Source organism: Anguilla rostrata, chromosome 3 (genome assembly GCF_018555375.3).
Source record: "Anguilla rostrata isolate EN2019 chromosome 3, ASM1855537v3, whole genome shotgun sequence".
Lineage (NCBI taxonomy): Eukaryota > Metazoa > Chordata > Actinopteri > Anguilliformes > Anguillidae > Anguilla > Anguilla rostrata.
Window position 1 is genome coordinate 33683437 of NC_057935.1, and position 27648 is coordinate 33711084.

Sequence of the window (27648 nt, forward strand, 5' to 3'; positions counted from 1 at the left end):
TGGTGACCAGGGTCTTGCCAGATCCAGAGTCAAGGAAACATGGAGGCTGAGAGGTTGTTAAATGGCATCGACACACATTTATATCCTGCAGGTTCAACACATTCAGAATTTAGTTACACCACCAAAATTATACCACTTTAGTAATTTTACAACTCTAATTTCAATCATCTCAACATTGGAGATGCACGGCCTGACAATGAATCAAAGTACAGAAATGATTGGGGGGAAAAAGTGGACATGTGTATGCAAGAAGTTTATAAAATGTGGGTGCACACAAATCACAATGGATACAACCTAAAACATGAAAATAGCTCATTTTATTTCATTTTTGTATGAGAATATTTAAAATACACACAGGCACAAAAGACTGTTAGGTTCTTAATACTTTTTTCTTAGTAGTAATAAATAAGTGTTGTTCATGGCACTTCCATCACCGTGGCATTACCAGGGAAACATGAGGATGGCCTCACTGCGCCATGAGTACCAAAAATCCCAACATGACTTTCTGAAATGGCGCTATAACATTTTTTATACGTTTACATATTATGTTTGACAATATATTATTGTATTCTATGCATTGTGCTATGTAACACTATAAAAAGACATTCAATGAGATACAAAGAAACAGAATGGTACTTGTGCAGCAAATCATTTCTCTGCTCAGCTAAAATTGGTGGAAAATCCCCACAATTCATTTAGTTGATCACTCAAAAAGCAATAACTTAAGATCTTCCTGTGCTTGGGTCATTATTGCCGTATGCGCACAAGTGCTACAGTATACGATATGTAAACTCTTGGCACAGGAAATATGGCTGAGTCTGTTCTTTTATTAAACTTAAAAAAAAAAAAAACATACATAAGCAAAGGCAGACAGCCGGACTTCCCTTTCATCTCACGCATACATCCAGCATTTGGGATCCACTCATTTCTAGAAGGTCTTCAGACGCTCTTGTGTACAGTGTCGTGATTTATTCGCCATCACGTAAAGCATATGTAAAAAACCATGAGCAATTCACACCACCAAACTGAAACTCTGGACCAATATGACTGTGTTGACATGAGTTTGTGTGTGTGTGTGTGTGTAGGGGGGGAGGGGGTGGGGGGTTGACTCCTGCTACTCGACCTCCATCTGGGAAACTTCCAGCTCCTCTTCAGTGTTCTCAGAGGGGCTTTTCTCCGATTCGGGGGTACCAGGATCCTCTGTGGCTGGGGCCTCCTCAGTGACCGGGCTCTCCTGTGGCTCAGGTTCTGACACTGGGGGAGAATCCTCCAGCTTTTCATTATCTGCAAATCATAAGATATGCACATATTTCCCATAAGGACTTGGGGGGCCGGGGCGGCCGGGGGGGACGGGGGAGCACCAAGGACGCATTTATGATTTCAGCCATTCCTCTGAGCTCTGCAGTTACCAACAGCAAAGGTGCAGCAGACCACAGATCAGCTTTATCAAGAAGATTAAAAACACAAAAATGCATCAAACTCAGGCGACTCCAAAAACATTACCAGTTTAACAAGCACGTTAATAAGGGGAGGAGCGAAAACTGTAAACAGATATTTACTGCTAACTAAGTGGTATTAAAGGCCATTGTAACCAGTGCATATCAACATACTTTGTGAAACAATACACTGGAATCACTGGATTGACTAGTGTCTGATTTTGCTGAACAGGACATTGTACAGCACAGGAAAAAGGGTTTTCCAAATATGAACAGAAAATGAAGCGCCTTCTGGACTCAAAAAATGAGCCTGTGCATGACCTTGAATTTTCCAACATCCAAAATTTCTGTTTTCAAAGACCCGTATGGACTCCGTAGAAACTTATCTAGACACTAATCATAATTTACTCAAACTTCCTCCACTGTGTTAAGCAGATGTCCCTTTCAAAATGATAGCATTTGAACAGCCAAAATGAAACAAATGTAGGAGAATGACACCGAGTTACATTAGAGGACAGAAGCATCAGATGATCAAGGAGCAGCTAACTGTAAAATTACAGAATTGGTACTCATCTACTGCATGCATGTATATGCAGCCTATTGACAGTGGAAGCTAATGCTTTGGCTAACCCTGCTTGTATTTACTTCTTGGACTCCCAATATCCAAAGAGAGGGATCAGCATGTGCTGGGTCCCATAGAGGCAGATACAAAGACGACGCCCATGAAGAGGCTACAGGAGTCGGATGTTGTGGGAGGCGTATCACTGAAAATGAAGAACAGGAAGCGGAGCAGACAAAAAAAATCACTATATTAAATAATGATTCGATTCGTATATTTAGATTTAATTTTTATGGACTATATATAATGTGGGAGTTATCAAGTCAGACCTCTTTCTTTACTGCTAGAAGAACTTCACCAGTTGCTTTAATGATATTGAGACTACACTCTAGAACTAAGGCTGAATGATGAAACTTTTTGGAGACCATGTATGAAGAAAAGCATGTGTTTGTGTGTGTGCGTGCACTTTACATGTTAAACTCTAGAATGACTGCAGCAGTCAATCTGACCATTTTCACTTTAAATATTTTGATATCTCTGCCATCATGTAAGCCATATGGCTCCCCCTTCGTGACTTTACCTAAACATATGTATTGAACATTCTGATATCATTTGAATATCAATATTGCAGAAGGGAACAAAAATTTATAAACACTTACTCCTTAAAAAGCCATGAACAGTCAAATTTACCGTTGTTTATCTTGCCTGTATGCTTGATCATTTTGAATGCTGCGTGTGATGTAATTGCGAAAAGACACCACAAGGCGTATAGCCTACTTGCATACAGCTCCGACTAGCAACACCACTGATGTGCGCAGTGAGCCGCAATAGTCTATCACACTGAAATATTTCATATCTTTTCTATAGGCTATTTTTCTTTCCATACTACGCTATTACTTTGTATTTGAACATTTGTTTTTTAATGGACATTTGACAACTTTTGGAGGTTTTGGGCATTGTTCTTTCAACATAACAACGGTTAGTCATTTCCCGTTTTCTGTTTTCCCGTTCTTGGCCACAAAACAATATATATATCAAATGTGGTGTTTGTTTACAAAAAGCACATTCTCATTTTTTTTTACAGGATGTACCACTAAGATACAATAAATAAATCAATATGTTATTGTGTTATTTGACATACAAACATGGTGTGTTCACGTTTCTTATGACCTGCGCCAACACAACTACAGTATTATTTTTACAATTGTTGACATTATTTGCAATGTTTTACACTATTTACATGTCACGGTCATATTGACCGTTCCTGGCTATTTAAGGTATCTTATGGAATCTTGGCCGTTCTAGTGTTAAAGGTTTCCTGACCAAGGGACCACAAAGATCTTGATGCTGTAAATCCAGCACCACTCTAATTCACTGGCAAATTTGACTGAAAAACTGATTTAAAGAAATGTGACTGGTGGAACCTTTTTTCTGGTGACTGTGGAACTGCATCACTCCAGGGGCTATGGCTAAAGATACACCAGAGACCAAAACCACAGCCTTGTCCCTTTGCTTTCTTCAGATATTCAAAGCAATCATTAGGTATAGAAGATAGTGAAACACATACAGAAAGCATGGTTAAAGGAAGTTTTGCTATGCATTACACACATTGATGTGCTGGAGCACATACCATGCTACCAGTATTCATATTCCGGTGCACATTCACATATTAATGTAAAATCAGACAGAGTGCATTATGACAGGTATTTAATGTGATTCAGAAAAGGACAAGGTTATAAAAATAAATAACAAAGCCACGCCCATATGGCCATTTCCCCGTGTTTCGGTAGTTATAATCCACATTCATTCTAAGCATTGACATTACTACCTTTATCGGCTCCTGCAACCTCGTTGAGGACACAGTGCACCTTGGGATTGGGTTACCTGGAACACAGGGGGGGTCGCTCTGCTTGGGCCCAGAGGACGGTCCTGGGACGGGCACGTCGGGGAGCGTCCTTCGCTCGAAACTGAACTCGGGCAGTCGAGGGGCCTGGGGCCGTGTCTTCCTCGCAGGGTTCAGGAAATAACAGTAAGCACATCGGAAGGCTGCGGAGGGAGGGACATCGTAAAACACGGCGCTCAGAAAGCACACAGTCATCTGAATCATTGTCCTGCCTTTTTATATGGACGCCCATATTAATATATATGAAAATGAAAGCAATGATATTCTAAAAATCCATCAAAGATGCATAAACGCACCAGATCGATGGGCTGCCCTTATTAACATATTCAATCTTGATACACTCAGCTTTTGCTTACACAGGCTGGCGGTGCCAGCAGATTTTAAGAGCCTTATGATATACTGTACTGACAAACACTAGAGGGCAAATGAAGGCACTGTGTTTGATGGAGACTGACAGAGAGAGCCGTGTTTCTCTAAATCTTACCAACATATTCAAATTCCTCTTTTAACGCCATGCCGTTATGGGAAAAGCACTGCTGGCATATAAGGGCATATCTAAATAAAGAGCAAAAGGAGACAGTGGAAAGGTGAAAAGTGATTAACTGTTTCGTACCGTCAATGAGAATCACCAATAAGAAACACACAATGCTACTGAGGCTTCATGAGAACGACAAACTGAAATTGTAACATAAATCAATAACATGCATCATTACGCACATGGGAAATCAGAACACATTCCTTTTTAAAGATGGTAATGTAAAAAAAAAGAAACGGGAGCGTTGTCATCCAAGAGCAGGGGTTACCTGTTCTGAGGGCCGTCTCCTACCAGGTACTCGATGACTCTGTCCATGGCGCCTCTGTCCCGGGGGAGGATGGGTCTGGCGAGGGGCGGGCCTGGGGGGTGCAGTCCTGCCACACACCACAGGCGCGGTCAGGGTTAAAAGGCTCCTCAGCCTCACAATACAATTTACCGCCAAAATGTCTCAACGACCGCAACCCGAGCCATTAATCTGCCATTAGCGGGGAGGAACAGTGATGAATGCGCAGACGCGGGCAGATTTTAATAATTACTTGTGGATGGGCGTCCCTGAAGAATCACGTGCAGGAGAAGACCTGCTGTTTTGGTGAGCGGTAATTAATATAATTAAACATCAAGAGCGATCATCACGAGAAGACTGGTCATTTCAGTGGAGCTTGGCAAGGCTTCGGCTACCTGCTGCTTATTAATTTACCAACATATGGAAGCGCTGTGGTGACTGAGTCAAACTGTTTCTCACTCTCAATTTCTGATGGAAGCATTTGGCACCATTTTGCAAAAACAAAGTGCAAGTATAAACATTAAGTACAGAAATCACTCTGGCCAAACTGCATCATTTAATCTGCTTTAGAGCATCCAGCAGGGCCATGCATACCCAGAAAAAAAAATGTACGCCTGCTTCATTAATCACAGTTCAGACATTAGATCTCCTACACAGAGTCTGCACGACAAAACTCCTTTGTGTTCACACTCTACAAAGCAATTAGACACACTGTTACACCCAGATCATTACCAAAATACCAAAGCACATTTTCAAAATCTATGCACTAGGAGGGGTCACTTTGGGGGGGGGGAAGAACATGACACTTTTAAACCCTGAGGACAATGACCATATTTATCACAATATCTTGTCTATTTCTGGAAATATGAGGCATAAACCATACATTTCCCAACCCTTCTGAGCAGCTCTTGTCTGCAGCTTCTGCATTATGTCCATGGTCAGTTTCATTTATGAATAAAGAATGGTACTTGGGGCCATGAAAAAAAAAGATACTTGAAATCAACACCTATTGATTTAGTGAACCCTGACAAAAGCAAAATTGAGCTCAACGCACCTTAAGTAACACCGAGTGTATCTGAACATCTTAACTTTATTTTAAAATTTAAGAAGAACCAATGTGTATCTCAATGTTCTGCCAGACTGGCAATATTTGACAAGGCAGTCCTAGTGGCCATCCAGCTACAGCACAGAAAACTTTGGCACTGTGTAATAGAGAAAACGAATGCTTGAGGAAGAATACCTTGCGCACTAGCACTGAGGTTATGTAAAACTGGTGTAAAGGGTATTTTGCCTTTAGGGTGCAGCATCCAGCCAAAGCACTTATAGTCCGTCAGGAGTCTATGACCATGGCGGTGCTGACAGTGGCTGGGAGACCTATGAGGAAGCCCGAACTGAAGCAGTGTCATTTCAGGTGTAAAGTCTACAAAAATATGGGGGGTTTTGTTTCCGAAGCATTAGCCATTCACTACTTTCATCAATGCTTTTTGCGCAAACATGGCCATGCCATGTTAATTCAAGCTGAATAGCACAGAGCTACAGGAGGTTAAAAGAAAAAATAAGTTTAAAAAAATAAATTTAATGAGAAACTTTTGGATTTCACATTTTTCAGACCAAGAACTCAAAACTCTCAATGTGTGAGAACTTTAAATATTGGGAAAAGCCAATACATACAGTAAAAATATTCACACAAAGAAATGCCAATACATAAGGTAAAGAGAGGTAGAGAGGGGGAAAGAGGGAGAAGTACAGAGAAAGAATGAGGGGCAGATGAAGAGAAAGAGAGACAGAGAGAGAGGTAGCAAAAGATAAAGTAGGATAAAGAGAGGGGTAGAGAGATGATGCCAAAAAATATGTGGACACCAGTACTAAATAGTGGGTTCGGCTATGTCAACCACACTCATGGCTAACAGGTGTATAAACTCAAGCATACAGCCACGCGATGTCCACAGATAAACATTGGCAGTAGAACGGGTCGTACCGAACAGCTCAGTGACTTAACGTGGCACTGTCATAGAATACCACCTTTCCAACAAGTTGGTTCATCACGTTTCTACCGTGCTAGAGCTGCCCCGGTCAACTGTAAATGCTGTTATCATCAAGTAGAAATGTCTAGGAGCAACAACAGCTCAGCTGTGGAGCAGTAGGCCATACAAGCTCTCAGAACGGGACTACCGAGTGCTGAAGCTTGTAGTGCACAAAAATAGTCTATCCTCAGTTGCAGTACTCACTACCCAAGTTGCAGACTGCCTCTGGAAGCAACATCAGCACAAGAACTGTTCACCAGGAGCTTCATGAAACAAGCTTGTGTGCGGCTGCTTGGCCATGAAAACCTTTGCCACGCGCAATGCCAAAGCTTGACCGGAGTAGTGTAAAGCAGACCAACATTGGACTCTGAAGGAGTGGAAACACATTCTCTGCAGTGTTGAATCATGCTTCACTATCTGGTAGTCTGATGGACAAACCTGGGTTTGGGGAATTCCAGGAGAACACTATCTGCCCAAATGCATAGTGCCAACTGTGAAGTTTGGTGGAAGAGGAATAATGGTCTGGGGCTGTTTTTCATGTTTTGGGCCAGGCCCCTTAATTCCAGTGAAGGGAAATCTTAATACTACAGCATACAATGACATTCTAGAGAATTATCTGCTTCCAACTGTGGTAACAGTTTGGGGTAGGCCCTTTCTTGTTTCAGCATGAAAATGCAGCTGTGCAAAAAGCAAGATCCATAAAGAAATGGCTTGCCGAGTTTGGTGAGGAAGAACTTGACTGCCCTGCACACAGCCCTGGCCTCAACCCCATCAAACACCTTTAGGATGAATTGGAATGCTGACTGCAAGTGAGGACTTGCACCTAACATCAGTACCCAACCACACTAATGCTTGTGGCTGAAGAGAAGCAAATCCCCACAGCCAAAATCTAGTGGAAAGCCTTCCAGAAGAGTAGAGGCTGTTATAGCAGCAAAGGAGGGACAAATTCTATATTAATGCACATGGTTTTGGAATGAGATGTTCAACAAGCACATGTGGTTGTGATGACCAGTAGTATGTGGACACCTGAACATCACGTGTAGTATGTATGTATATATGTATGCATTACATTCACACAAACAAACACACCCTTAACTGGGAATACATTAAAAAATAAATGCAAATTCAAGTTTGAGAACAAAAGGCCATCTTTCAACCACTACTAATTTGCGTGAGATAGAACTTGATTTAAGTTTTATACCAGAAGATAAAACACATAAGCATAAACTGAATAAACAAACAATTGTACATATGTACTCCTGGGCAAAAAAAAATGGGCCATGCCCAAAATGACAAAATATTAAGCTTTTAATGGCTTAACAACAAATCATTGGTCAGAAAATTAGCAAGTATTAAACAAATGCACTCCTGAGACCTCCTGTGCCACCATTTGCTCATTTACTTTTGCTGCAGTGAACGGTTTGTGGAAGCTAGAAACAGGGAAATTCACTTATATAGTCTTCTTGTAAGCAAAGGTAAAATCATGATAATGATTAAACTTCTTGATGTAAAATTCAAACTAACACATGTCTGGGTGTACAAAATTTTCCAAAAATATCTTCTGGGTGTTTTTTTTTCTTAAAGGATTAGTCATTGTTTGGTTATCTGCCACACCTGATGCAGCCCATCAAGGGCTTGATAACAAGCTCATAAATGGAACAGTATGCAGTGTTGTGAGTCCCACAGCGGAGCAAGAAAATCTGCTCCAAAAAAGCAAAACATCATGCAGGGGTTGCTGTCAGAAACCGCATAGCTGGTCTTCGTCAGGCCAACTGTAGCTAAGTTTACAAGACCCTAAAGGCAGAGGAAATCCCTATTTCTCTATCAGCTATTAAGAGAATAGGTCAACGCTTTGAAACAACAGGTAATGTTGCCAGAAAGAAAGGATCTGGAAGGCCCAAAGCCTCATCATGCAGGGATGACCACCTGCTGAAATTTACAGTTATCAAAGACAGGAAAAAAAGCCTACAAAAACTGTCAGCAGAATTCAAGACCTCAGAAAATAAGACTCTTTCGAGAAGAACAATAACAAGAAGGTTATCTAATGCAGGTTTTGTGTCTAGAAGATGTGTTAAAAAGCCATTGCTGTCTCAGAAAAACATCCAAGACAGAACTGAGTTTTTGGCAGAATATGTAAAGTTTGATTCAGAGTGGTTCAGAAGAGTTGTGTGGAGTGATGAATCACGATTTGAGTTGCATGGTGATGCTCCAGAGAGGCGTCGTCGAAGATCTGGTGAGAAATACAATAGTGAATGCATCTCTACCACAGTTAAGCATGGATGTGTCATGGTGTGAGGAGCCTTTTCAGCTGCTGGTACTGGTGAGCTGCTTCACTGTAAAAAGTCAATTAATGCTTGGGAATACAGGAGAATATTGCAGAAAGGCTTGCTTCCCACAATTGAGAAGTTGTTTTCTAAAGAGGAATGATCAGATGTTATTTTTCAACAAGACAATGCTCCTGCCCACACTGCAAAGACCACCAAAAAGTGGCTTGAGAACAAGTCCATCAGGCTCATGTTTTGGCCTGGTCAGAGAGATTTGAACCCTATAAAGAATATTTGGTCTCACATTAAACACAAAACTAACCGGGAAACATTTTTCAACTACTCATCAACTGTTTGAAGCAATCAACATTTAATGGAAAACACTGACTCTTCTTTCTGTAAAAAGCTGTCTGCAAGTTTACCCACAAGGCTTCAAAGGGAAGCGCTATCCCATACTAAGTTACTTTATCTATTTGCTTAATTCTTGCTAATTTCCTGACCAATGATTTGTTAAGACCATTAAAAACTTAATATTTTGCCATTTTGGGCTTGGCCCATTTTTTTTGCCCAGGAGTGTATATAAAGTATATAATATACAAAAATAGGATACACAGACAGACAGACACAGACACACAGTAAGCTCCATAATGTTTGGGGCAAATTCATTTTTTTTTTAACCCTCATGATTTGGCTCTGTTCTCCACAATATTAGATTTGGAAATCAAACAACTGCTAGTGAAAATTCTCAGCGTTCATTAAGGGGTATTTTTTTTACATTTTACATTTGCTTCACCAGGTGGAAATTACAGCAAATTTTATACAATATGCTCCCAATTTTAGGGCACCATAAACATTTTGGACAAATGGCTTCAAATGTGTTTCTGATTAGTCAGGCGAGTTCAACTGCTTTCAAAGCACAGGTATAACACAGCGTGTAGTATACAGTCTTGATTCTAGGCTTCTGATTTCTAGGCTTTTTGAGTCTGCTATGGGTGTTTGACAACATATGGACCAGAGTTGTGCCAATGTAAGTCAAGGAAGAAAAAAAAAAACAACAAAACCAGGTCATCAGATGGTTGCCTTGTATAAATTCAAATTCAAGTCACTGCCATTTCAAACAGTCAATAAACACAAAATGTGAAAACGTTCAGATTAAGCACTGGCATCTTTTGAGAAATGCAGTAAAGCTGCTCAGAAGTGGTTGGGGGGATTTCTATGTAAATCTTTACATCTAAAGACAAGGAGGCTTATTTACAGTACACAGAAATGCACTTGGGAGCACAAGAAACTTCTGAAACCATCACAATTACAAGTAAGAGCCGCCCAGCTGCTCAAGCGATACAAGCTTTTTTCAATGTGCTGAGAAAAGAAGCACCACATGTTTTGGCGAGCATATTTCTGTTTGCCACAAGCTTTTACTCGACTGTCATCATCTAACTTCAAAGAAACTGCAAATCAGTATGAAGCAGAAATGAGTATGGTATGAAATATGAATGCGTCAGACTATAAAGCACCCAGTACCAGCCCCACAAGACTGCAGTATTATTTGTGGGGGGGATTCTTCAGGACCCAGGCTCATGCGACTCCCCTGTGGGCAACCCCAGGCCTGATTTATACTTCACTGCACGACACATTCAACAAGTGTTGTGCAACAAAAATGATGGTGTTGCACGACACTTGGTATTTATACTTCAGCGAAGGCCTACAGGGAGGGTTCTGCAGTCTCTACAGGAAAGAGATGGCAAGCTGCTATGGTTCGCATTCCTGAAAACACGGCGGTGCACAGTGAAATTATTGAGATTATACAGGAGGAGGAAATTTACCTTCTTTTAAAAATAAAAAAAACATGCATGGAAAAGAAGGTGGTCCAAGTCACAAACCAATCTAAGGAAAAACAAGTTCTGTGTGTCTTTTGAAGCAGATGCATTACATGCTGGGTGAAGACAGGCATTTCAACTATTTCATAATGTCAGCTAACCGGATTAATGATTTAATTAACCACACCTGTCCCTACATGACACAGTCATTACTTTATAACTTATGACAGTCTCTTCTATCCCTCCCATGTTTATCAACACAAGTCAAAACCAAAATAATAAAGTAGAGCAAAAAAAAACAAAAAAAAAAACACACCCACGACAACAAATTTTGGCATTCCATCTGGCTGTCCAATCACACCAAGATAAGTTGTTTTCTGTGACATAAAATTCTAGAGGAGCACAACACTTTTGTCAGTCGTGTCATTTAATTTAATCATGCGGTACTCGTTGAAAGCGTGCGATAAAGTGTAAACGAGGCTTTACTCACCCATTCCCGGGACGGGCATGCCCGGGCTCATGGGCCTCCGCATCAGGCTCTGCTGGGCAGCCGCAGCAGCCAGGCTCCTCTCAGGGGGTCCGCCCGGGGCCGAGTGGGGCAACGGCCCCAAAGGGGCAGTGCCCACGGCTGGTGGGGGACGGGCGGCAGCGCTGACCGGGGTCCCTGTGACCGGGGCCCGAGAGGCAATATTGCGCTGACGAAGTTCTAATGATGGAGGAAAAAAACTATTTTTAAAACACACACACACACACAGAACCACAGACAAGAAGCACAAACACGCACACAAGCACAAACACAAAAAACACACAACAAATGGCCACTTGCCTTGGCCTGGTCTAGGAGCCATCTGGGGCCCAACTGGTGTGGATTCCAGCTCCAGCTTGAAAATAACAGATAAGAATTTCCGTCATTCCTTCTCATGTTCATAAACGTGTTTATCAATCTATTGCTTTTCCATGCAGAAACTTACAACTTTTTTCTTTGACTCTGGATCAAATCTTTCCAGGATCATTTTCGCATTCTTATAGGTTTCTGTCTCCATGACCTCTTCAAGCTTAAAAAAGAAGGATATTATGAGTACCACCATCACAGATTCCAGATAACCAGAGCAAACAGGAAAAAAAGATGAACTTCCATATTTTTGCCAATAAACAGAAAAGGCGATGATTTAATCCCAAGAGTGGTCCAATTGTTTCCTGTAGATTGACACAATCATAAATTACAAGGGTTCAGCCATTTTAAGACAGGTTTCAGGTTACAGCATAGCATAGGCTGATATATGATATAAAGCCATTAAAGTGATTCCAACGTTATATTAAGCCTGCAACCTTGAGGTATCTATCATTTCTAAATGTTGAACAGACAGAATTCTAAAGGGGTAGCCATGATGGGCAATGTACAGACACTTTCAGCCAATAAAAACAATGGTCAGATTACAGGTCACAACCTTAAATGTCAGCTGTGAATATGATGCACAAGGCAGTATAGTGAGTATGCTCACAAGTATAGGTCATTCAAAAGCTGGCTTAAAGATTTGGAAGTGCAGTGGAAATTAAGTACTTGAGGGAAATAGTTGATAAAAATAAGAAAATAAAACAAATCAGAACTAATAAGCCCTCCCTCTCTCTGTGGACTCAAAACATACAGTTGCTAATTGGATACAATCAAGTGGGTTGCTTGTATTCAATTTCTGCAGGCACACCTGATCTTAGATTTCTTCAAGTAGGGTCAGAGGTCAGCTGCCTCTCGCTCCACAACTACACGGCAGCTGTTAATACAGCACGATGCTTCCTCATTCCATTTTTTTGGAAACGGGAGGGGGGTATGGAATTGGTTTCTGTCAACTCAGGACGCAGTGTGCAAGCGAACATGCGTGTCAAGCCGCCCGCCAGGTCAGGGCACAGGAGGACAGAGCTACCGATTCAGGTTGTGCAAGCGGATTGACCAGGCACCCAATCAACCAGAAGAGCCAATACCAAGTGATGATTCAAGGGGTACGGTGCTTCCTGCCAAACTATACTTCGCATCATGTAAAGGCAATGTTCAAGCCTTTCAGATACCAGTCGGCCACTAACACTAAGGAGCTCAACTGGTGGACTGCACTGCAAAAGAAATGGTGCAGCCAACAGTGAAAAATCACATCGCTCTTTCAAAAATGGGGAAAAAAGGAAATGGTAAAACAAGATATTCTACAATATCAAAGAATTTCAATTAAAGCCAAATTTAAACACTTTTTCTCTGAAGACAACTTCCTCATTAATCTTCTGAACCTCCCTCTCGTTCCACCTTTTGCACACAAAGCCTTTCATAAACCTGCATGTTGAAGCACGAAAAGAATGCAGTTTCAATCATTTGTTTATTTATATAATATTCATTTCCCAACAAGCAGTTTTATTTCATTATTTTTGTCACAATTACCTGGCAAAAACACACAGATGGACCACTTCTCAAAGACGTTCCCATTTACGCAATATTCCCCTTCATCTGTATCTTTCCTACGCTGTGGTAATTACACAACACAGACACGTAGATACTGGATCCTTCACCATGACAGCATTTGCCCATACTTCAAAACGTATTCTCAATGTGGGGAACACTGCTATATTCAGACAGAGCATAATTGTTTCAGAAAGAAAAGTTTCTGAAGGGGGATGTGAGCAAGTGTACTCAATCCATTACATTCTCTCACTTTTTTGTGAACAATTTTATTTGATTTTCTTTCATTTAGATCAAATGGTGAACAAATGATGAAGGCATCAGTGACAACTAACCAGCATCAGTATCAATGGGGAATAAGAATAATCAATTAAGTAAACAATTAAAGGAAAAATGAAGACTAATATTGTTTAAATGCTTTTTAAGAATACCTAGTTATTTTTGGTGACCCCCCCCCCCCCATTTTTATTATTATTATTATTATTATTATTATTATTATTATTATTATTATTATTAATATTATTAATAATAATAATCCTTTATTTAAATAGGTAATCACATTGAGATTGGAATCTCTTTTTCAAGTGAGACCTATATACATAGTATAGCACATACAGGCATAGAAACAGACAGGTACAGTTCAGGCACACGATACAATTAACAAACAGACAGCATACAATCAATCAAAACATTTACATACAGAATTTTAAAAATCGGTATAAAAATCTTCAAAATTATTTAATGTGACAAGGGATGTTAGTTTATGCCCTTGTGCATCTTGAAAAGAATTCCAAATAAAAGGGGCAAAGAATTTAAAACAGGACTGACCAAACTTGGTTTTCACACGTGGTGTGTCTAAAATCAAATAATCAGATCTTGTGGAATAGTTCTTGACCTTCAGCGTGATTAATGTTGAGAGGTAAGGGGGCAGTTTCATGATAAGGGCCTTATATATAAGCAAAATGCAGTGCCACTCTCTTCTTTTTGTTAAGGAGGGCCATCCAAATTTATCATAAAGTAAACAGTGGTGAGTACGATAAGCATCCCCAGTAATAAAGCGCAAGGCACTGTGATAGACAGCATCAAGAGGTAGCATGCCCTTAGATAATATCCCCATAATCAAAATACAGACAAAACAGTTGATTGTATAATAATTTTCCTATTGGTAGGAGAACGGCATGCTTTCTTTCTATAAAGGAATCCCAATTTAATTTTAAGTTTCTGAGCAAGGTTCTCCACATGTTTCTTAAAGGACAGTGTACCATCCAGCCAAAAGCCTAAATATTTGTAAGAATCAACAGCCTCAATTTGCGCACCATGGAGAGTGTGAATACCAACATAGGGGGAAACTTTTTGTTCAGTCTTTGAGGAACAGATACACTTTGTTTTATCAGAGTTTAAAACAAGTTTACGATCTATGAGGGACATCTGAAAACCATCAAAAGCGGACTGCAAATTGGCGATGGCCACACTGAGCTTAGAGCCAGTGGCATATAGGATTTTATCATCTGCATAAAAGTGGACATTACAATGCAATGGTATGCATTAACATATCCACTACCCCCCACCCCCCCTCCCATGAGTGACTTAATTTCTAACTGCTATTGGCAAGAGATTGGACTAAAATGACAGCGTCTAACCATCCCCTGAGGGCGAGCTCATTGGCACCATGTGAACGGGCCGTTGAGAGCTGTAGTATCATCTCAATCCATTGCATTCTGATGACACGGTCCATGTCAACAAGAACAAAGTTACTGTCAATTCAGACTGGTATAAAGTCATTCACCTAGATTCAATCAAGCGCACTTAGCCAATGTAAGGACATATGCAATTCAATCAAACCACACTTAAGCGGCCTCATTTCTAATCAAACAAAAGCTCTTTAAGACTATAATACAGAATATGCTTAAACTAGAGTTAAAGAATTTAAAAAAATAATAATTAAAAGTAGTAATGCACTGCAAACAGTAGAATTAACCATTAAAACATTATAACAGGATTCCCCTATAACTAGAGCGACCAGTCTGTCTCCACCATGTGACCTTTCAATATTTCAATGGATATCCTCCCCATAGGCACTCCAATGGCACACTCAGGTGACTACTTGTACAACTGAGTTTCTAACTGAGATATCAAAACAATTTTTATATTGTTTATAAAATCATTTATAAAAACAAGCCAGTGGTCCTCATTCCTGGCCACGGACAGCTGCAGGGTCTGCTGGCTTTCATTGTTACTCAGAACTTGAGTAGCACAGAAAATGATCACTTAAGGCAGTTACACACTTAACTCAGGTCACCTGGTTTCATGCGTCTGAATCGGTCACTGATCTTAGGGAAAAATAACAAAACCAACAGCCTCTGTGGCTCTACAGGCCCAGGATTGAGTATTTTGTACTTTATTCATATTTTTTTTTAATTTTACTTACTGGAGTAAAAAGGAAAAATGCATCCATATAAGGTAGGGGTGTACAATCTCATCCAAAAAGGGCCAGTGTTTTTGTTTTATTCTGCTTATTTTGTTTGATGCTGCTTCGTCTTTTGAATTCAAAAATCATGATTAGTTATTAGTTAAATCCTGAATTTAATTTTTATCTTTATTTTTTCAAACTTTTTTGTGCAAGTTCAATATTATGTAACTGCCCTACTTTTTAATGTGGACATTTCCCACACTTTCTAACAAAACCCATCATGCCCATGTACAACATTGAAAACACTGCAGCATGTCCACGGAAATAAATAATCAAACTGAATAAAACACGAGTGTCGCTTGTGAACATCACTGTCAATCATCATCAGTGATTAATTAGTGGCAATTACTTCATCAACTTAGATAACTGCCATGGTGCAAAAGTGCAAATAAACTTTGGACCAGCAATTACTAGGTTTAACTTAGCGTTAGCATTAACATTATACTTCAAAGATGCAGTAGGACACCCCAAAATGCAGTTTTCATTTCTGTTGAGTTAACTTTGTTGGAGCACAATTAATTCACGTTCATTTGTATGAAGATTAAAAATTGTTTTAAGAACTGCAGCAGCTACTGCAATAGGAACAAAGGAAATGCTTGGAAATTCCTGTAATGTAACAATGCATGGACCAAATGGATCTACGATGTTCTGGTGTCTTTCCATACCGGTATAATATCGTGCATCTCCAAATCACCAACCTCACTTGCATGGGTCCAGGTAGAAGTGTGTCCTTAAAATATATTTCTGGAAGTCAATGAAACCATTCATAAAACTGCAGTGTCTTTAAGCCAAAGTAGATCAAAACAAAAAAAGAAGAGGATTTGTAACACACAAGTGGGCACTCAACTGTCCTGGCGATTTTATGTAATCAAATGACAACAATGAAATACAAGTAACTGATTAACTCCTTGATTTTTACATTATTATTACATTTCAAGGAAGGTGGAAATTTATTTTGAGGTAACAAGTAAAAGAATTCAGCACACTTGAAAAAGTGTGCCAAAAAGGGTTCGGACCAATAAATCACGGGTGTCATTCATTCAATGAAATCTCCTTTTAGTAGGCAGGAACCTTGGGAGTTGGATTGCAGCATCTCAATATGATAGGCAAAGTTCTTATAGAAATAATGCTCCCCAGTAATCTAGAGACATTGAATTTATTTTGCCCTTAAACAGTCCCAAGTGCGTATGACTTACTATAGTAAATTGTGTTTTGTAGTACAAGTCAGAACCATACCCCTCTTCCGTTCCTTCAGATTAATATTTAAAGTTAAATTAGACATTTTTCAAAAACCTAAAATTATAAGTGGTTTCAAGTGAAATTTATATCCAAATTATACAACCTTTTGGCCAAAATTTAACACAAAGGTATTATCTCAAAGCAACTGTGGGAAAAATTCTGTTGATTCCCTTTATATCCCATTAGAACAAAAAAACCTTCAATCCTTTGTCTGTAAATTTAACCCTCAGATCAATACAAATAAGGATTCCCCTGAGTTTCTTTCAACTTGCTTAGTACTAGGGAGAAGAAAAAATTGCATTACTACAATGCCAAAAGTGTTCTGTCAGAAATTAGGGATCTGCAAGCTTGGAAAATATCAACAAACCTTAATGCTTCTTAATTTTGCTTAACAGCTTTATTTCTAGGCAACACCAAATGTTGCTAATTGTTTACATTATAATGAGAAGAATAATTACATGCACCAACTTCGATAATGGAATGTGTGAAAATCCATCAGCCATAATTATTGGAAGTTATTAGACATGACAGTAAATGACAGGCAATTTCTCAGATTTATTTCCTCTCAGCACTTAATGCTATTAATTTAAAGACGGTCGTTAGCAGAGTGCTTTACGGAATAAAGTCTCTTTGCCAATTAAGCGCTGTCTGCATTGATTTTAGATTATTTATTAGCAGTAGCAATTAGCTTGCTGCAAAGCGCTGCAAAAACTCAATAAAGGCAATAGGAGGAATGAAACTTCCTGTAATGGCTTATAACAGCCTCTATCTCCCGTGTTACTGCGTATACGACTGCTGAGGAGGGAATTTGTAGTGCCCTACAGAGGGAAATTAGGCGCAGTTAAACATGAGTTACTTGCTAATGGATCCAAGAGGTTATGACACACGTGAACAGTGCAAGGATTCTTGACAAGTCTAAAAGGTTAGCGCTATTATAAGTCGCTCATGGAAATTAGTAAATGTTAAGGGGTTATTTTAACTTGGTTACCAAGTTATTAATGGAACAGAAGGCCAGACTCAGTAAATGTGAACTGTAACACCAATGTTTTGCATTCAGATAATGGGAAGAGGTCATTCAGGCCAAAAAGAAACGCATATTTCTTCAATGGAACACAGATAATATATCACAGAATGAAAAGTAATTAGAAAATCTGACTTACAATTTTTCTTTTTTGGGATTTCAGATCTTCTAATTTTTCATCTGGAAATACAAAAACAAGACACATTATTAGTTTAAAACCAATGTGCTTTACGGTAATTTTCATTGATTAATCCTGATTTATCACTGAATTTTAATTAAAATCAGTCTACACAAAGGAAACTTTTTTTAAAAAGACAGTTAAATATGAACTCATAATACAAAAAATCCTTACTGTTTCTTTCTGTTCGTTTTGAAAAAACAGAAATCATCAACTTCCTTGTAAACCACACTCTGAAAAGAAAAGAACAAAAATGTAGAAAACAACTAAATCTGGCATATTTGGAAGCGAGTCAAAAGTAATTGAGGCTTTTTAAGGAGCAAATCAAAAGTAATGTCCACTTCAGGTTTCATATATATGTAAGCATAGAAAAGGGTCAGTATCAACTGAAAAGCAGTATGACATGTTCTGTATTATTTTTGTGTTGTAATAGCAAATGTGAAATTAAATAAAATGATTTAAAACAAATTACTTACAGGATTGGATATGCCAAAAATAGAAGGGCAATTATTAATTGCTTTGTCCATTGTCGAGGAAGATACCAAAAATACACTAAAAAAGCGCTGATTAGGAAGAGCAGAGAGGAATACAGCAGCAGTCGTCCCACCCACAATTTCAACAGTCTCTGGTTTTTTTCCCTAAACTCCTCAAGAGTGTGTATATCCTGTTAACATACAGAAGTAAAAAAAATGCTGAACATTGATGAAAATGCAAAATAATCAATCATGCAGTAATACCATAGGGAACAAAAAACAGGAAAATAAAGGATCAAATGTGCAAATGTAGAACTGTTGAATGAAACTTAATATGGCTTCTCAAAAGCCTGATCATTTACTCAAATGCTTGCTTGAAAACAGTGAACGGCATAGCAATTCATAAACACTTTTTAATAACCATGAGAGGGAAGGCCAAACATTTTGTGCACAGCATAATCTCCACCCAAAGACATCTGAAGGGGAAGGTTATTTAGATGTGCCCACTGCCAACTAAATGGGGGGTAACCTAGTGCAAGACAGGGAACATGTGTGACTGTCACTCCTAAACTCATACTGATCCCCCTTACTGCTGGAATCCAAGCCAGAGCCCCCTGATGAAACCAAGACCCTCATTCAGTGAAGTGCAGCATCCAAAAATACACCTCCCTTCCATGACTGATAATGCCTCGACTGCCATGAGGTGACCTAAGGGGTTCATTACTTTCCTAGGCTGGAGAAGTCGTTTTAAAACTGCCTGTAATGTGATGAAAAAAGAAAGTCAGTGCAAATAGGTTTACCTTCTCTATTCCTTCCAAAATATCCACTGTGGACGGTTTGGCCTGTAAATAAAGATAAATGCAAGATTGGATATCATACTTAAAGCACACAAAAAAGGGTTTAACTAAAAAGCCTTGAGAAATGTAACCTGCAAAAACTGATACACAGGTAGAAGGACAGGTGCAATTAAAATCAGTAATGTAACAAATTCCGTTAATATTTTTCATGACTTATATTAAGATAAAGGCACAATCTGAATAAATTCAAGTGAAATGTTCATTACATAAATATAGCTGAAGTTGTAATTAATTGGGGCCAAGCACTAAAAGCAAAACTGAAGCCAGTCGATATCAAAGCCAGTCTTTAGTGACCCAGCGAGTACATCATTGCCAAATCTGCTGTGCTTATGGTGGATGTCATTGCGCAACTTACAAAGTATCTATTGCTTTTAAAGTCTAAACATTTGATCATTATAGTACTAACTTATGTATTGTTTTACAGTTTGTTTCTATGAGAATGGATGTAGCTGCATATGAAAGTTCAGGACTACAGTTCATTTAATAAATTGCAAATATATAATTCCAGCATACATAATTTTGTTGTTACGTCAAGCGGTTTAGAGGGTAATTTAAAAAAAAAAAAAAACAATTTAAAGGTGCAGTACGTAAGTTTGGAGAAACAAGCGAGAACTTTTTTTTGGGGAAAAAAATGTTCCACAGCCGCCCCTTAGCTCTCCAAACACATGCAAGCGTGCTGCCTGACATCCGAGTACTGGAGAGAGAGGACATACGTGACCTGTTCTACCATAATCAGTCAGAAGCTACCATGGCCAATTTCATATGAATCAATGTTTATCTCAAAAAAATTAAACTTTTTGTTTCAGGATTTCATCTTATTTTAGCAGAACAATATCTTGGATTTCATAATCTGAAAGCCTCAATGTCAAATTCAGGGTAAAATATAGTTTGAAACTTTTGGAGGTCTAGCACTAGCTATTTCTGCAGTAACCTTACTTCTGCTCTGCTCTTATGTAGCTCCGCCCACCCTGTCTCCGCAGTGTCTGAATGCGCAACATGGCTGACAAGCAGACAGAGCAGAAAACTGTCCAGATTGGTTGTGAAGATTCAGGCATGGTAAAATTTGGAGTGGCTGATTTCAGAGCTGGGGGCAGTCAGAGGGACCAGATGTTTTTCTTAAGACATTCAAATTTTTGATATCTGTCAGGATGTGAAGGAAATTTTACCAAATATAAACAGAAGTGTTCTACAGCAAACTTACATACTGCGCCTTTAATGTGGCAGTGGCCCATACAGAAGATAAACATTTTCAAGTGCAGGGACAAGTTACTACAAGTCTGAAATTCCTGTGCAGAGAATGGCTCCATATTTGTTCCATATTTAAAGCTCTATAGTGCCAAATGTGTTTTAAATGTGCCCTGCTTGGAAGCCGAGTATTTAGGTAGGCATAAGCGTACATATAAACTTTCATTATTTTCAGCGGTCAAACAGATTGCGATTCATAAGCTTTTGTGTGAGAAACCACACCTGCTGTTAAGTTTGTTGATTTACAGCAGCAATGTTTTCTTGCATACCAGCTTCCTTCATAATATTTTAAAACATCATCTAAACATGCTGTGTACCAAAATTATTTAAATTGGGCAAAGTTTACAGAGAGATACGTTTTCAGCATTTTACAACATTTTCAATCTGGTGAAAAATCCATTGGCCGGCTATGGCCACTTGTGTGCATGAGGAAGGGAATACAGTGCCAACGGTTTCAAATCTCTAGGCAAAACAGGGCAAGACGCGATGGAGGCTTCGAAAATGTACATTCAAATGACTGGTGTAGAGGCCTCAAGTGGTAAACTAGGTCAAAGGTCACTTGGAATAACCCACCATCAGCAAAGCAAGTTTTATAAGAGGTAGTGAGGCCAGTCCTGACTACAGTGGCATAGGAGCAATAATAATCCAAAACTGTGGCCAATCCTAGGTAGTCACAACACAAGGGACATAACTGTGTTCCCAATGAGGGCATTGGTCACTGCAGTCATTCTGCAGTGAGTTTTACTAAATTCCCCCCCATATTTGGAACTCTAGCGTGCAACCATTAGTTTAGTCAAACTGTTTAGCATTCATACAATTTTGTGAGAAGCCATTCTCAATTGCTAGTACATTGGTTTATTGTTGCCAGTTGCTACTTTACAAGTTTTCAAGAAGCAACGTATCTTGTACTTTTTAAAAAACATATCTTCATCTTCATCTATGTCACCACCCAAATTTTATTTCAGTTATTGGCACCCTTGATTTTTTTGTCACCATTATTGGCACCCTTGATTTTTTTGTATAACCTGTACAATATCTTCAGAAATAAATGGGAATGTACCAAGTTTGTATCATCAGAATATTTTGATAGGATGTCCAAAGTAATTCAACAAAAAAAAAACATTATTTTTCAACTTACATGTAGTAATTTCAAAGAAGAAATAGAAAATATGACCTGGACAGTAATAAAGGCAGCCTTCCTTAATATTTGGTTGCACACCCTTTGGCAACGATGACTGTAGGGCTGCCGCGATTAGTCGACGTAATCGATGACGTCGACACTGAAAATGCGTCGACATCAATATTTTAAACCGACACATTGTTTTTTATGGTTATACACTTTGTTGTACGTCGCTCTGGATAAGAGCGTCTGCCAAATGCCTGTAATGTAATGTAATGTAATGTAAAAAAAACTAGGAACTTTTTTATGCATAACCATAACAAAAACTTTTTTTTTTTTAAATGAATTTACCGTTTTTATTTCTAAAATGCTTCAATTCATTATAACAAATGTTTTTCTTCAATATCACAACGTAATTGCTACGTAACGTCAGTCAGTTTTGGCTCCAGTCATTGGTCGGCTCCAGTCAACGCTACAGTTGGCGGCTGCAGCAGAGTCCGACTCAGTTCCAAAAATAGCTGTGCGTAATACCACGTGTTGTTTATGGCGTTGTCGCCCTTTTAATACAGTCTGGATTGATTGACAATCCATTTATTCAGTAGGTGAAAGTGTAAGCTTTCTAATGATGTATAACATGTCTAAATTTGCTTTTGGAATAGCGTATTTTAGGTCAGCGTAACCGAACATTTTCTTATCGCATTCACTTACGCATTCACTCTGTGGCAGCAGTAAAAGACGCTGCACCTACCGAAACGTTGTCAGCGATTTCTCGTAATTTGTTGAAAAATACTATCATTGAGGACTGAGCATAGCTAAGCCATATGTTTGCTGATAGACCCATCTGACATCGTTTTCTGGATAGAACGGTCATTGATTTCCTGTCTCTGTCTATCTGAACACAGATAAAATTTTATCATTGCTATGTAAGTACTGCTGCTCAAAATATTTCGGTTATATACGTTATTTTTGAAATTGAGTGTCTTTAAATAGGTCAGTGGTATTATATAATGTGGATATTGCACACTGTAATGCAAGTGTTAGTTAGTACTGAAAAGTTTCCAAGAAAAGAGCTAGCCTAAGTCCAGAACATGTGTTGACATTCTTACATTAGAACACATGACTAACAGACATTTGATTCCAATATTTGAGTTGGACTTTCAGCTGGACGCCATCGTCTCTTACACTCTAAACATGCTGCACTTCGTTTAATATGCAGACCTAACTTTTTTACTTTGATAATGGGTTTAATAGAAACTTGGATTTGTTTTGGAGTTGTACTACTGACTTAAATAATAAGCCCTCTTTTTATTTATTTTTATCATGTTGGAATTGCCAGTTTAAACCTACAGTTTTGCACTTTAATATGTAAACCTTTGTTTACATTTTGTTTTGTGCTGCATTATACAATGACACATACAGTTTGTTGTTGTTAAAATAAAATGAACTTAAATTAAATGATCAATTTGATTTTTTTGGAGGAAAATTAATCGTTTAGATTACTCGACTAATCGGTAAAATAATCGATAGATTAATCGATAGAAAAATAGTTGTTAGTGGCAGCCCTAGATGACTGCCTCCAAATGTTTCTTGTAGCCATCTATAAGCTTCTTGCACCTGTCAGCTGGTAGTTTCTCCCACTCTTCCTTTGCAATTTCTTCAAGCTCTTGAATGTGTGCAGGATTCCTTTCCCCAATGGCAGATTTCAGCTCTCTCCAAATGTTTTCAATGGGATTGAGACCAGGACTCATGGCTGGCCAGTTAAAAACAGTAAATTTCTTCCTTTTCAACTATTCTTGAGTGCTTTTGGATGTGTGCTTTGGGTCTTTATCGTGCTGGAGAACCCATGATCTTCGACCCAAACCTAGTTCTTACACTGGGTAGCACATTTCGCTCTAAATTCCCTTGGTAATCCTCTGATTTCATGATTCCTTCGATACAGTCAAGGCCTCCAGTACCAGAGGCAGCAAAGCAGCCCCACGACATTATGGATCCTCCACCATGCTTAACTGTAGGTAGGGTGTTCTTTTCCTTATAAGCTTCATTTCATCGTCTATAAACAAGTCGCTGGTGTGCATTGCCAAAAAGCTCTATTTTGGTTTCGTCTGTCCACAGAACATTTGCCCAGAAGGATTGTAGTTTGTCCAGGTACTCTTCGGCAAAGATAAGTCGTTCCTTTTTATGTCTTTTTTTCAGCAGTGGGGTCCTCCCTCGGCCTTCGCCCATAAAGCCCTTCTTGGTTTAGTGTGCGGTGTATGGTATGCGTTGAAACCATGACTCCAGATTGTTCCAGGTCAGCCTTCAGCTCTTTGGATGTTTTACGTGGTGTTTTTTCCACAGTTCGCACCAACCTTTGAAGACTTCTCTCATCGATTTTCCTCCTCCCCCCACGTCCAAGGAGGTTCTTGACAGTTGCAAGCTTAGCAAACTTCTTAATAACGTTGTGCACTGTTGAAACAGGGATACCAAGGTCTTTGGAGATGGCCTTGTGTATGTGATAATAGCACTTCTGATGCTCTCAGACAGCTCTGTTGTCTTCACCATTGTGAAAAAAGAACAGGGAATAACAAGTGGCTTTTTTTAAGCATTAAAGTCATCATTCATTGGCTAATTCAAGTCCTATGGGCACTTAGAAATTAGACTCACCTGTGATAAATTATAATTTATCACAGGTGAGTCAAATAAAATTATTTTTTTCAAACTGATTTGAAGGGTGCCAATACCAGTGTCATGGCAATCTTTCAGTTTTTATAGTTTTTTCCTCCTATAGTTTTTTTAAATTGTTATCGTTTCATCATTTGCTGTTCTGTACCAAACATGAGTGTCTATAGACCAAAGCTGTTTCACTAGATTCCTTTTTTTCAGGAGATATTCTACATGATGTACTTAAATTTCATGGATGCCAATAATGGTGACCAGAACTGTATATTTCACATTGGCATGTTAGCATTTGGGATACATCTACTGATCGGCCAACAATCAGCATCAGCTGATATTACTACAATCGCTGATCGGCCAATATTTTGAAAACAACAGAGGGTCAACTCTGATTATGTCCAGGCAATCAAAAGTAAAAAAGTCTATTGCTTATTTGTAATTGAAGAGGTGGTTTTCATTTTCCTGTCAGATACAAAGTAATCACATTTTGTTTTCCATGTTCAGTGTTCATTTTAGGTCTTGAATAAGAGCGAACAGATATTTGAAAGCAAATATTAATTTCAGACTGCCCACTGCACCATCCAACCACACCAATATGCCACCTGGTGTGTTGCACCCATTTTGGGGTTTTTCAGTGCATACCACCAGGCCTTCTAGGGGAAACACTGAAATTTTTTAAAGATTACACCTTCATTTGGAAGAATGCACTTTAAGTTGGGTGAATGTGAAGAAATGTCATAAAATAAATGCTTAACTTTGTTGCATTACTTAGAAAAATATGTAATCAAATTTGTGTTTACTACAATGGCAAGATCTTAAACAGTTGTTCATAAAACTTATGGAAGCGGAACCAAACAACCAGTACAATCAGAAACAAATAATCGGAATCGGTATCGGTCAGAAATGATCATATCAGCGCATCCCTAGTTAGCATCTAATTATCAACCAACACTACATTTTGAATGATAGGTCAAAGCACATGTTGAAAAGACTTTACGTTCCATAGGTCCAAACTTGATAAAGTCTTAACCGATCACAATCACATTCCAGTCATGGAAAGGCAACAGTGTAATCAGCCAAATTAATTTAATATCTATCAACAGGAAAGCATTTATGTAGTGTTGTAAAATAACAGGAAGTGAGAACATTGAGTAAAAGGCCAGATAATGGTGCAGACATAAAAAGCTGACACCAGGAAAGTATAATATCACTTGAGGACTAGGCCTACATTACACAAAATAACGTCTTGGGAAAACTACCTACAGATAGCGCACAATTCGTTTAGTATTTCACAAACCCCAAACACCGCACCATTCAAAGAATTAAATACCGACCAACCACCGTGTATGATTTTGATACCTTTTCTCCAGCTGTAAAACTGGGCAATACGTAAGAATGCACGGAAAACAAGTTCCCTTGAAAAGGGACACGTGCAAAAAACATAGGTTAAGAGCAATCTTTGAAAAGGCAAAACACAATATTTAGCACTTTATATTTTAATAAACCATGTCCCCAAAGCAGACAATAAAAAAAACTTGGGAACTTCACATCCTCCCAGTGAAAGATGCAAATACCCATACATACCCTCCACCGGGATACAACAGCCCCCATCTCTGTGTATGATGTAGAGCAGTCCTCTTCTCGGCACACACTTTCTTCCTTCCCGAACGATAAATTGAAAAAAATAACTTCGCCTGCCGACACACGTGCATTTAGAAAACCAACTTTAAACTACGGTTACTTTGTTGCAATGTTAATGTATAAACGCACGGTGCAGTAACAGCCTTGATAATCAAGTTTGATCAGATAGTAGCGTAGCCTATACTTCCCACTTTACCGCCCGTTCGCCGACGACAGTGAAATCTTTAGCTATATATAGCCTAGCCAATTCAAAACAACCATTTACTTCATAAACATTCCATATTATCGTTGCATAGGCCTACATCATTCATAATATTTCACCTCCAGACAGTTCGTGGCTATTCGGCAAGCGTTACATTACCTCTAGTCTTATTATCACTGGGTACAGAAAATATACCTAGCCACAAGCCAGATAACTAGCTTAGCCAACCCAGATAGGGAGACTAAGAATTCGGAAGATAACACTCTGTTACTATTTTGGAACGCTAAACAGCAATTACTCTCACCAGTGAAAACACTTTATTTTGCTAACTAGAACAAACGAATCCAATATCGAATTTCCGACATTAATAGAAATAACATTTAGTATTCTCCAATAAGTGGCTTGATACCTTGAGAAACTATTCGAACTTAAATAGCTTATATATACCCTAAAGCCAAATATATTCTAAAACTAGCAATGGCGAAGTAAAATTCACTGCCTGCTGATCCAATTCAACATGTTTGTGGATACAGTCTAACAAGTTAGATAATTTAATAACCAAACTATCCACTGCGTAAATTGCAAACTTCTGCTATGTAGCCTATATTCCACATTTACGCTTACTGAACTGCCATAACTTCAAACGAGTGTGATGAAATCCACATCGCAACTAATGTTACTAGACGTTTGTACGACCCGAGAACGTTAGTAGAGGTGGATACTTTTCTTTTTTTATTTTATTTTTTTTAACTTAGCCAAAATATTTTTCAACTTGCCTAACAACGTTTCCCAGTTGCTGATGGCATGCTACATTGTAACTGTTGAATTGCAGCTGTTTCGTTGCAACTAGCGTCACACTGAGTGAAACAAACACTATAGAACTGTATTCTGACAGTTTGCAATCCACAACGTATAGCATTAGCTTTCCGTTGGACAAACAAACGTGAAAAGTTAGTAGGCTAAAGTAACAAGCTAGCAAAGCGAGGTAAAGCAATTAAACAGGCCTTAACATTCTTAGACGTACAGTCAGTGGTCGGAAAGCAGATGCTATTTCATCCCATCAAACGCTCCAATTCATCAATCACAAAACTTCTGATAACTTCCTTAAAACGTCGACGTATTCCACTCCACTCCTTTGTATTTTACCTGCTGGGGATTGCGAGCCTAGTAACACCGCACTAATTCGGGTCAGCCCCCTTCTATGCACGACTTCCCATAATGCTTCATAACAGGCACTGAGAGCTTTGTCACGTGAGACGGTTTTTTGTAACTTGTGGATCATGGGAAGT

At 38.9% G+C, this 27648-nt stretch overlaps 1 protein-coding gene across 6 annotated transcripts; it reads right to left on the reverse strand.

Annotated features, from left to right (window-relative positions):
* Nucleotides 1–298: 298 nt before the first annotated feature.
* Nucleotides 299–27648, reverse strand: lnpa (limb and neural patterns a). 6 transcript variants are annotated; one of them, XM_064327251.1, is made up of 13 exons: nt 27506–27648; nt 26101–26210; nt 19440–19481; nt 18643–18830; nt 18341–18399; nt 18128–18168; nt 11793–11876; nt 11648–11702; nt 11312–11527; nt 4702–4807; nt 4383–4453; nt 3880–4041; nt 299–1284 (listed from the first exon to the last, which is right to left on the reverse strand). In XM_064327251.1, exons 1-13 carry the CDS (start codon nt 27639–27641, stop codon nt 1115–1117), a joined length of 1440 nt encoding a protein of 479 aa, XP_064183321.1. In that variant the 5' UTR covers nt 27642–27648; the 3' UTR covers nt 299–1114. The 6 variants fall into 6 exon arrangements, with proteins under 6 accessions (XP_064183321.1, XP_064183324.1, XP_064183325.1 ...); XM_064327254.1 differs by having other exon boundaries at nt 26101–26175; nt 27506–27630; XM_064327255.1 differs by having other exon boundaries at nt 26101–26171; nt 27384–27584.